The sequence below is a fragment of the Coenobita brevimanus genome, chromosome 60 (assembly GCF_032717465.1).
Source record: "Coenobita brevimanus isolate Jiangsu-jjx chromosome 60, ASM3271746v2, whole genome shotgun sequence".
Lineage (NCBI taxonomy): Eukaryota > Metazoa > Arthropoda > Malacostraca > Decapoda > Coenobitidae > Coenobita > Coenobita brevimanus.
In genome coordinates, this window is record NC_137013.1 from 40,836,110 (window position 1) to 40,848,696 (window position 12,587).

Below are 12,587 nucleotides of genomic sequence, written 5' to 3' on the forward strand. Positions count from 1 at the left end.
TATCCAAGGGGTGGTTGGGGTTATTGCTCATGTCATGCCACTCAGGGATGAGTGAGGCTTGTCACTCTCATCTTAAATGTCAGGACCAAATTGCCTAGCCCCGGGCTTCTACGCTCCTCATGGGGCAACGTAGAATTGGATGATGGATGGATGGATAGAATTAGATTATTTTTATTAAAATTAGCCATTGTGAAGTCATGTGATTAAGTTATATTGCACTGGCCCTCAACCTTTTAAATGTGGATGACGTTATTTGTGGCTTATTTTTGCTGCTACCATTTTTTTTTTTTTTAAGGAAAGGCCTCTCGTCTTGGAGGGGCTTCTTAACTTCACATGTAACCCCTTCAGTACGAATATCTCCAGCTTAATAAAGTCGTCATGATGTGGCAGAAATACGATAAAAAAAAAAAAAGTCGTTCTCTGACTCAGGAGGTTAACTGATCAGCGTGACAAACGAGAGTCGAGATAGAGGTGGTGAAAGTTTGGTTTGGTCATGAATGATAACCCCCGTGATATATCTACCCCCAGTGGAGAGACCGCGCCAGGCCGGGAAGGGAGGGGTGTAGAGAAGCAGGGTGGATGAGAGGGGAGAGATGGAGGGAGGATGAGAGGGGAGAGATGGAGGGAGGATGAGAGGGGAGAGATGGAGGGAGGATGAGAGGGGAGAGATAGAGGGAGGATGGGAGGGGACAGATGGAGGGAGGATGAGAGGGGAGAGATAGAGGGAGGATGGGAGGGGACAGATGGAGGGAGGATGAGAGGGGAGAGATAGAGGGAGGATGGGAGGGGACAGATGGAGGGAGGATGAGAGGGGAGAGATAGAGGGAGGATGGGAGGGGACAGATGGAGGGAGGATGAGAGGGGAGAGATAGAGGGAGGATGGGAGGGGAGAGATGGAGGGAGGATGAACATAAGAACATAAGAAGAGAGGATAACTGCAGTAGGCCGGTTGGCCCATGCTAGGCAGCTCCTAGAAGAGTAACTGAACTACTAGAATGAGATAAGGACAGCAAAGAAGAAGGCTCTCCCCCGCCCTCCAAACCCTCCAGCCGAAGCCGGCAGGAAAAAGTCAGAAAGAACACCACGCCGTATAGAAAAACTGGCGTGGACATTTTACAGGAAAGTGTGAAAGGAGAATAGAGACTATCATAGTGTAACCTGAAAAGAAAAATTTTTTGAATTAGTATTGGTTATAAGATTTTCTTTATTCTATATCCACCCCTTATTTGTCATATGCTTATCTAGCCTATGCTTGAAACTCTCAATGGAAGAGGCAGCAACTACTTTACTAGGTAGCTTATTCCATTCGTCTACTACTCTATTACCAAACCAATTTCTACCGATTTCCTTACTGAAACGGAATTTTTCTAGTTTGAAACCATTATTTCTAGTTCTATCCTGTATGCTCACTTTAAGTACCTTGCTAATATCTCCCTTATTTATACCATTCATCCACTTAAACACCTCAATTAAGTCTTCCCTTACTCTACGCCTCTCTAGCGAATGCAGACTTAGTCTTTTCAGTCTGTCTTCATATGACATGTTCCGGACGTCATGTATCATTTTAGTCATTCTTCTCTGTACATTTTCTAACGAATTAATATCCATTCTATAGTAAGGACACCAGAATTGTACTGCGTAGTCTAAATGTGGCCTTACTAATGCTAGATAAAGTTTTAGTATTACTTTAGATGATCTATTGCTCACGCTTCTCGAAAAGATGGAGGGAGGATGAGAGGGGAGAGATAGAGGGAGGATGAGAGGGGAAAGATGGAGGGAGGATGAGAGGGGAGAGATGGAGGGAGGATGAGAGGGGAGAGATGGAGGGAGGATGAGAGGGGAGAGATGGAGGAAGGATGTTAAGGTAAAAGTGGAGGGAGGAGGAGAAAGGGGGGCGTCTTGGTGGCATGGTCGGTCTATATAGTGTCGGCCCCACATTTTTGGAGGGCGTTGTGAGTGGTGGGTTCGAGCTCCACCGACTGCCTTTGAATTTGTGGGGTGGACGCTAACAATCCGCAACAATCAAATAACCAAACCCACACCTTACCATTGTCTCACTGTCTTCTGTTTCACCATCTTGCTTTGTAATGCCCTACCCTCCATACCCCACTGGGAGGAGAAAGTGGGGGGGGGGAGTTTGAGGAAAGATGGAGGGAAGAAGAGGTAGGGGATGGTTGGGGTGGGGATGTGGGAGGGATGGTGAAGGGAGGAGAGTACTGTAAGTAGGGAAACAGTGAAAGGGAAGGGATTTGGAGGACGAAACGATGGATTGAGGGAGGGAGGAAGGAAGGGCGAGGTGAGAAGAGTGGAGCGTGTGGAAGAAAAGAGTGGGGTAAGGGAGGGAGGGAGAAGAGAAAAGTCGGAGGGTTGCAGACTGGAGGGCCTCACCAAACTACTTTCTACCTTTACCATCTACTCTCACCGTCTTTGCTTTGTGCCCGTCTCACCTCCTCCCTCAGGCGCTCTACTACTGTATCATCTGTTTCACCATCTTTGCCTTTATCTCACCTACCCTTCTTCCGAAACCCGTATACCCTATTTCTACATCCATTACCACACACACACACACACACACACACACACACACACACACACACACACACACACACACACACACACACACACACATACACACACCACCCTTATCCCAACCCCAGGACTAATTATAAGAACAGAAGAGGACAGTTGCAGTACAGAGCCCTATTAATCAACTCCTCCGTAAAGCTGTAGAGATTAAAAAAACCTTAATAAAACAGTGCTATATGTAAACACGTGTAATTCTCATCCTCCAGTCATTTACGTAACACCTGCCAGTTGCTGGATGTGGCCAGCCTTCACCCCACATTACAGAATGGTACAAAAAGATGAGACGTGACCCATCCTTACCACCTAATTACAGAATGGTACAAAAAGATGAGACGTAATCCATCTTTACCATATACTGTAGAAATTATGGTCAGAAATTCGTGGCTTGTCCTTGCCTTTGTGCTCCCAGTTTTTGCAGTGTGAAGGTAAGACTCCTAATCCCAGAGTTTATCGTGGTTGACCAAGAACAAAACATCACCAGGCTCTTCAGACACCACTTTTTAGTCCCTGTCACCATTATCACCACCCCAGATCCCCCTGTCACCACTCAGTTCCTCTTATCACCATTGTACAGACACTTATCACCACTCTTCAGTCCCCGTCATCCCTCCACACCTCCCCATCACCACTCCTAAGCTTTCTATCACCACTCCAAACCTCTCTGTCACTATCCCACACCTCTCTGCCACCACTCCAGACCTCTATCACCACTCCAGACGTGCTGATCACAACTCCAAACCCCTCTTTCAACACACCTCCACCTCTGTCACCACTCCAGACCTCTCTCTCACAGCTCCAGACCTCCCTATCGCCACACCAAGCCTCCCTTCCCCATGCTGTTGGTGTGATTTTCGGTTGGAAAACATTGTAACCAAGTAGGGAGAGTGCAGGTGTGTGTGTGTGTGTGTGTGTGTGTGTGTGTGTGTGTGTGTGTGTGTGTGTGTGTGTGGAAATATTGTATCATCCATCTAATACCCATTTTCACACACACACACACACACACACACACACACACACACACACACACGCGTGATACTCCTCTCACGTGCTCAGAGAAAGGAGGGTGAGGGGGAGCTGGGAGGGGGTTAGTAGGGGAAGGGAGGGGAGCGAAATGGGCTAAGCAGGGAGGACAGGTGGGTAGGTAGACTGAGAGAGAGAGAGAGAGAGAGAGAGAATATAAGAGAGGATAACTGCAGTAGGCCGGTTGCCCCATGCTAGGCAGCTCCTAGAGAGAGAGAGAGAGAGAGAGAGAAAGGTTAAAGGGAGAAGAGAATAAACAGAACAATGAGGTGATAAAGGAAAGTTGAGGGTGAGGGAGAAAGGAAGTGACAGGGCTGAAAGGAGGAAGAGAAAATGAGATAATAAAAAGAGAGTTATAGACCGTGTGAAGAGAGAGAAAATAGGGGAGATGAGCAAAAGAAAGAGGAATATGGAGAGAAAGAAAAGTAGGAAGGAAAGAAAGGAATGGCGAAGTAAAGAGGTATGAGAAGAGGAAGAGAAGTTACAAAGACGGAGAGAAGAGAGAGAGAGAGAAGGTTGGAGCTGGCCTAAGTGAGTTAAGGGCACATTGCTATTTCACTTATGCAAGGGTAAGAAATGGGGATGAGAGTAAGTGGTGATAAATAGGAGAGAGAGAGAGAGAGCGAGAGAGAGAAGTGGGGGTGAAAGTAAATGGCGATAAACAGGAGAGGTAGAGAGGGATGGAGAAGAGATTGGGATAAATGGGGGATGGTGATAAATAAGGAGGAAAGGAGAAGGGATAAGGGTAAAGAAATGGGGGAAAGAAAGTGGTGTTAATCAGGAGAGAAAAAGTGGTGAAGAGATGAGGGTAAAGAAGGGAGGTGAGAATAAGTGATGATGAACAGGAAAGGTGACGCGATTACTGTAGAAAAATAGGACGTGAAAATAAGTGATGATTAGTAGGAGAGACGGGAAGGCGTAATCAAGAGAAGAATTTCTGAAAGTGGAAGATGCAAGTAACTGTCATGTTTTATAGTTTTTGCTTTTTTTTCGTGTTTGTTACATGATTAGCAAATTCATGAGGCTGCCAGAAATATCGCCACTTGCAAAAAAAACAGACGGAGCCGTGCACGCAACACACAAGAATGGAAAAACGATATTTGAATCACTCCGTATCGCTAAGGAAGGGTTGAGGTTGGAAAGCCGCGCAGAGATGACGATAGGACGGCTGATGGAGTGGAGGAGAGGAGAGAAAGAGTGGGTAGTGAAAGATGAAGAGGACAAACAGGAATATGATACGGAGAGAGAGAGAGAGAGAGGACCATAGCAACCAGTGGAAGTCTCACCCTGACTCACCCCTGCAAGGAAGGGGGGGAGGGAGGGAGGGGAGGGAGAATATGGAGAGGGAGGAAGGGAGGGGAGGGAGAATATGGAGAGGGAGGGAGAGAGGGGAGGGAGAATATGGAGAGGGAGGGAGGGAGGAGAGAATATAGTGAGGGAATGATGGAGGGGGAGGGAGAGGGAGAGATGTAGATATAGACGAGGAAGGAGAGCGGGAAGAACAGTATGAAGAGAGACGACGGAATGGAGTGGAAATGAGGGAGGAAAGTAAGGAGGGAGATGGAGAGGGAAGAAGGGATTGGAGTGGGAGGGAGAATATGAAGGGAGGGAGGAAGGAAGGATAATGAGGGAGAAAATGGAGAGGAAGGGAAGTAGGAAGACGTAGAAGGAGCAAAGGGAATGGGAAGGGAGAATGAGAGAGAGAGAGAGAATTCGGTGAAGGGAAGAAGAAACTGGGATAGGAAGAGCAAGGAAAGAGAAGGAAGGATAGAGATGAAGACAATGTGTGTGTGTGTGTGTGTGTGTGTGTGTGTGTGAGAGAGAGAGAGAGAGAGAGAGAGAGTCATATAACCAACCAACCGTGCAACCCTGATGAGATGGTCTGGTCATAAAACTAATCACGAAACTCACCCATGTTGCAAGAAGTACAGTAATTCCCGTGTTGCAGAGAGCACAGTAATGGAGAGTACTTCAGATGGCCCCCCTCACCCCCCAGGCTCCTTGGTTTATCAGCTGTACAGGAAAATTGAGAGAAGTGGCGCATTGGTGGTCTGGAGAGAGAGAGAGAGAGAGAGAGTTGACAGGAAGAAAAGTGTGGGAGAAGCTGGTGAATGTTGCAGACCAGGAAGAAGGAGGAGAAATTTTAATATGGCGAAAGAAGAGAAAATAATGATGGCTAAGAAAAGACAAAAATGATGGTGATAATGATGATGGTGTGGTGATGGTGATGGTCGTGGTGGTGAAGGCAGAGGGGTGAAGGTGGTGGTGGTTGTGATGGTTGTGGTGGTGATGATGGTTGTAGTGGTGGTGGTGGTGGAGGCAGAGAAATGAAGATGGTGGTGGTGAGGGCCGTGGTGGTGGTGGTGTGAGGGTTGTGTTGGTGGTGATGGAGGAACGAGAGAAAATAACGATGATGGTGAAGAAAGGGAAGGTCGATGATGATAGAAGGAAAGAAGAGGGAAGGCACATGTGTAGTAGAGTGTAACGAGTATGATTGTGTGTGTGTGTGTGTGTGTGTGTGTGTGTGTGTGTGTATGTGTAAGATAGAGAGAGAGAGAGAGAACAGCAATGAAGGGAGGGAGAAATTGGGAAAGGGAGAGCAAGGAATGGGGGAAGGATGAAGTAAAAACGGAATGAGAGAGAGAGAGAGTATAGAAGCCGAGGGTGAGGTAGGAAGGGGAGGAGAGGGAGAGGAAGAGGGGGGATAATAACTGGATTGAAACGGAGGGAGGCCTTGAAGGGGGAACGGGGTGGGGGTGCTGGGTTATTGATGGAAGAGGAGGAGAGTTGGAAGAAAGAAAAAGAGAGAGCATGGAGGAAGAGGCGTGTGAAGAGGAGGACGAGGAGTGGAATTGAGAGGAAAGAAGAGTAGGGGACAGGAGGGAGGGAGGGAGGGAGGAATAGGAAGGGATAGAGAAGGAAGGGGAGGGAAATGAAACAACGGAGGGGGATAGGGAGGGGAGAAGGAGGAGCGAGAAAGAAATATATTAAGGGGTGAGTTGGAGAAGTACACGAAGTTTGATTATTCTGTACCGTGTTGGAGAGAGAGAGAGAGAGAGAGAGAGAGAGAGCTTTTGCGCAACGTCAATTCTTGCATCCTTTTACGCAAGAAGCATTGGTATGATGATGTTGGCTTTCCCCTTTAAAACCTGGCGTACGATACGTTAGGAAAACTTCTCAACCTTTTACGCCAGGATCAGTGCACAGAGCTATCTGATATTCTACATACTGTATTATTTTGAACAATCCAATATCCATCTCATAATCTACAGCTAGGCGTTGGTAGTGCCGGTTGTCAGACTATTTAAAGCTGCTGACGAAAAATTGAATCCCATACGATTTAGTAAACGTGGAAAGCCGTTTGATAACGGCTGGTTTGATTAGAATACATTATACCTAACATCCTGGGTTAGGGGCACTGATTCCCGCCATATTGGTACCGGAAAATAGAATTGCAGTCCCATGCATCATCCTACCCCGAGAAATCATTTTATATTCAGACCGATTTGAATATCTTAAATATAGATTATAATGCCTTTGGGTGCTCCGATTCCCGCTAGGTACCGTAAAACACTATGTAGATGTAGTGGGGAAAAGCTGAATCGTGAATTGCATTTAACTAGTAAACTTGGAAAGATATCTCAAATTATCTGAGTTGATTGATCATCCCACATTATCTCATGTTATGCCAAAGTCTGAGCTAAGGGCTGCGATTCGTGCTTGTTAAGTCCAGTAACGTGTGTAAATACTGTACGTGAATCATACATTGATTGCGGTATACGCCCCACTCCTGTCGTTGTTGTGGCGGTGGTGCGGTGGGTGTGTGAGGAGCGGCCTTGTTATTGGCTGGGGCGTGGGGGCTTGGCGGACACCTTGGGTTCTCATTGGCCGCTCGGGATGGCGTCGTGGAGGTGCGGCGCGTGTGTCGGTATTTTTATTTTTTCACTTCCGGTGTACTTCTGGTTGCTGTTTGGCGTAATTTTAGTTATTTTTCTTTTTTCGGTTCACCGCTATATATGTGGTTGGTGTTTGGCCAGTTTTTCGGTGATTTCACATTTTGGTCCTCTGGATTATTTATGGTTGCCGTTTGGCATAGTTTTTTGTTGTTTTGCTCTTTGTGATTTAATGTGATTTTTTTTTTTTTTTTGGTAATTTTTGTATTTTTTTCGGATCGTGTCCCTGGTGTTAGGCTTTGGTTTTTCGCATGTTGCCCTATTATTTCGATTAATTTCTCGAAGATGTTAAACACTATTTTCGTTTGGTATTTGCATAGTGTAGTTGCGTTCATTAACCCTTTTACTAAAACTCTCTGCGGTTGAGAACCACAGAAACCGAGAGTCCAACCCATCTCTCTCCCTTTAAAATTACTGGTTAATTTGACAAGAGACCAAACCATACGTGCTCCCTACGTGTCAAGTGGGTTGGTGGAGGGTTAGTGCCCCTCCCAGTAAAACAAATAACTCAGAGTCAAATGGCCACCCCATACGGGATTATGGCGTCTGGCAATAGATAGATAGAGATAGGAACGTTATCTCACGTTACTTTGTATGAAACTTGTCTCCTGCTTGTTGCTTCATCCTAGGTAGTAGGTTCGGTAGTAATGAAGTCAAGTTTGTAGCCATATATAAATTAAAGATAACACACAAGCCAAACCTAACCTAACCCTACATAACCCTGAAGGCCACATGCTGTACTTCGGTTCTGACCTTGGCATCCTTTGAACCTAATCTTGGCAAAGAAAGAATAATGAACCACGTGGTTTTCGCAGTTGGGTTGGGTTGGGTTTGTGCTGTTGTAGCCCCAGGTTCATGTAGACGTGTACCCAGTGGACTACTGACAGACGATGCCCTCCTGCAGTCCACCATCTTCCTTACTAGGGATAGGGGGGAAGTTGAGGGGCATTTGTATAACCAGGCAGCTGTACCGCCCAGTTACAGTATATAGGTGCCACTGTTGGAAGAAATTCTTCAGCACCTTTTACCATAAATAAGGCAATACAACTGTAATTAAGGTTCTACTGCAGAAAATTATTCACCTAAACATTTGTGGCAGGTGGTCGGAGCAGTAATTATGGGATGCCGGTGATATACTCTTCTTTATCCTCACAGTCTGATAATTTATTTTGAGTTATATCATGCAAGATGGTATCATTCACCTTTGGGGTGATCGCAGGCAGTGAAAGGGCCTTTTTAACCTCTACAGATGGTAAAGCAGATTAAATTTACAAGAGATAGGGATAATAATAATTAAAGAGATGTCTGTGGATGAAAAGGTTTGAAAGATGATGTTCAACTGTTCCTTGGTTGGTTTATATAATGATTTAGCTGTATTTATTCTACTAGAAGGTCAAATTCTTGTGGCAAGGTCATGCTGATTTGTTTCATGGTTGCGGTGTTAATATGAATATGATTCAAGAGTTTGTAGAAATACTCTTAGATGGTTTGGCTATTTTGAGAGCTTGGAGAATGAGAGACTTAGTAGAAAAGTGTATGTGAGTGAGGTGGAGTGAGAGAATGAGGAAAAACTAGGGAGATGGGGTGGAAAGGTATATGAGAGAAGGAGATGTGAGTTGGAAAGAGGGCTACCTTATGGTGGAGGGCAGGGTGACATAGAGGAGCTTTATTTTGGCTACCCCTTCTGTATTTAAAGCATCTGGGTGGATAATTGGGTATCTTTTCACAGGTGATGTAATTTAATGGAATCTGAGCAAAGACTAACTAGAAAAGAGCCTTGGACTGAAGGATAAAGGCAGTCTTTAGTAGGCGCACACCATTATTGTCTTACTCTGTACAGTATTAAACTTAACATGTAATAGTTTAAATCTGTGGGTTGGTTGGGGGTTTATTGCTTACATAGTGGTATTTGGGCGAGCAAGGCTGGTCACCCTCGCCTTAAATGTCGGGATGAGTAGCCTAGCCTCAAGGCCCAGTGATCTGGATGGGGTGAAAATGGATTAGGTGGTAGGTGGCTGAAGTTAATTGGGTTTCAGACAATTAACATTAACCCCTTCATCCTCATTTTTATTTATTTATTTATTTATTTGTTTTTTTTAATTATAAATATGTCCAGTGTCAGATTATTTTATCAAATTTATCAGACATCACTGGGCTGAAGTTTCATTTTGTTTCATTTATAAAGGCTCCAACATGCTTGCATGCGTCGGCCTTGAACAACTAAAGGTGGCTCTGCACGTTGCTCTATCTCTGGCAGCCTCTCTTTTGAGTCCCTTATCCTTGAGGTCACACTCTGTGACATGGACCCAGGTCTTTTTCAGTCTGCCTCTTGCAACCCTATCCCCGACGTTCACAGTTCTCAAAAAAGAAAAATAAATAGTTGCAGTGTGAGTAAAGGTGATATCAACACCCTCAGTTGCAGGAGATATTTTCCTTGGAAAGCAGAAATTTTAGGAAATTGGCTTTTCTTTCCATTACAGGTGGTTTTACATTGAGTGACAAGCCAAATGGTTTCCTGTAAGCCAAGAAACCATTTACAACGCTGGGTGGTAACCATATAACCAAACCATGTGTGCTCCCTACGTGTCAACAAGTGGGTTGGGGGAGGGTTAGTGCCCCTCCCCGTAAAACAAATAACTCAAAGTCAAATGGCCACCCCTTTCGGGATTGTGGTGTCTGGCAATAGATAGATAGATAGATAGATAGGATATTCAGATATGAGAGTTTGTATTGTGCCGTTTGTATGGAAAAGGTTAGTGATACTGTATTTTTAAACATACCTGTATTCCCAGCTTTCGATGAGGAGTGACTGTAGCTAAAAGACGTTCCATGGCTGAATACAGCACACAAAGGATTGGTATCCTGTCACTAATGCCATGTACCTCCCGCAGGCGATTGTGCTGGAGGGCAAGTATTGGAAGCGGCAGCTGGAGGCAGTCACTGCAGAGTATAAGAAATGGAGGATCTACTACAAGAACAAGATCTCTGGCAGCAACACGTTCGAGTCGGAATCGGTGAGGGATTTTTGCTTATACAGTATTTTATGCTAATGCTAAACTTACCTTATTCATTTTATATTTAGGTCTGTGGTTACTCACTGTGTCTCATTTTCATTATTGGATGCGTACCTCTTGTCTTTACAGTGCCCTTCATGTATTAGGCTGCCCCAGTATATTTTTAATGATGTTCTTGCCATGATCCATTTATTTTTAGATGGTTTGTGATTACTTGCTGTTCCTCTTTGCATTTTATAGATGTACAGTGTATTTGGTTTCTTTCATGTTTTTTCTTATTTCATCTTTATTATTTTTTCCCAGGCTGTGAGCTTCTGTAGGATAGTGGTCAAGACACAGTGTGCTCTAGTTTGCTTTGTGTGAATGTTGCTGTAGAATTGTACAGCCTGATGGTGTCATTATACTGTACTGTGTTGTAGTTTGTTGATTCACCAGACAGTTAATCACTTCACCCAGATGGCATAATCTTTGTTTTATTTTTGCTACCCTCAGATGATAGTAAATGGTATTTAACTTACGAAAGAGTGTTCAGACAAGTGGGATTAGATACTGTACTGGCATAATTAACCATCAGTACAAGAGAGCTTTCCTGAGTTGAATGATATTATCTCCAGGTAGCAAGATTACACAAAATAAGAGTTCTCAGGCTGAAGAGGTTACATAATCTTGTGTTTTCTTGCCCAAAAAACTAACTTTGAGAGCTTGAAGCTTTAGTTCATACTTTATTAATCTGGAATCACTTTGAATTAAATTTCAGCGTTTTTAGCCTATCATTTCTTGAGGTGCCGGATAGGTCATTTGTCAAGTTTGGTATTTAGATGCTGAAAAATTCCCAGCCCAGTGACTTTTCGGTGTTTACTTTAGGATGAAAACCAACTGTTATCCATGGTACATTTGGTACCACATGCAGGATATGTTCAGTTTAAAAGGTCTTGGTGATACTCATTTGTGTCTGTTCTGAATTAGTTTAATCAGCTTGAAATGCAGTGTATAAATTGATGAGTTGATAAAAGTTAATTTGTTGATGCTTCACAGTTGGCATAGGAGTTCCAGTATCCTTTATATTCTAGTTGTCATTTCTTGTACAGTACTGCACTGTTCAGATCTTTAGATTCTCTAATTTACCTGATTTGTTTTTATTCATAATACTTCATCTTTGCATCATCCTTTCACTCCATGATATCTGTATGATCCCTTCATTTGGTCTTCTAACTTGAGCACATATATTTTGTACTATATACGAGTAATTATTCTTCCTGTTTCTCACAGATATCATTCTGTTTTCCTTTCATTAGCTATCAGTTTTAAGAACATTCAAATTATTTTCTCTTTCAAATAATTTTCCCTCCTGTCACTACAGCTCAGCATTACCATTCACTTATTGTGAAATGAAATGCAGTACTGTATTGGTGTCTAGCCAGTGTGAGATATCCCCTCTGCATTATTCCCTTCTATGTTTTCTTCCTCATTGCCTTCTTCCCTTTTTTGTCTTCGATAATCTTCCATGACATACCATACATTATAGGTACGGGTACTTGTTTTCCTCCCTTGCCAACTCTTTCATATATCCCTTTATTTTCTCTAGCCATTTCTCCTTTTATATTCAGTTTCCTCCTTTCTCAATTCCTATTTTTTATTAACTGCTGCCATCCATTGTTTTCTTCTCATTTCCTCATTTTCCGACCTTGCTCATTGTTTCATTGCTCTCTCTCCCTCTGTTCTTGTCTCTGTTCATTCAGCAGCACAATTGGGAGCCTGGATATAATATTGACTATTGTAGGCCATGTGTGAAGGGAATTTGAGACAACAATAATTACCCAGTTGTTTCCCGTGATTCCTTGAATCTGGGTGACATCCATTTTAGGTTATTCTTGTTGCTGTTATATGCTTTAATTCAACTTGGGAAAGGCCTCTCATATTGTGTGGTGTGCATTAAAGCTGTTTCTAACCTCTCTGGTTCAACAAATTTATCTTAAGCTGAGTAAAGATGTCAGGAAATGGCAAGAATAAAGTA

At 43.8% G+C, this 12,587-nt stretch overlaps 1 protein-coding gene across 3 annotated transcripts in view; it reads left to right on the plus strand.

The window, feature by feature from the left end:
* Positions 1-12,587, plus strand: part of Mondo (MLX interacting protein mondo) — a 146,529-nt gene that overhangs the window by 64,680 nt on the left and 69,262 nt on the right. For all 3 annotated transcript variants that reach the window (XM_080274892.1, XM_080274893.1, XM_080274894.1), the window contains exon 4: positions 10,451-10,573. In XM_080274892.1, coding sequence (XP_080131018.1) covers positions 10,451-10,573 — 123 coding nt within the window. The remainder of the gene's footprint in view (positions 1-10,450; positions 10,574-12,587) is intronic.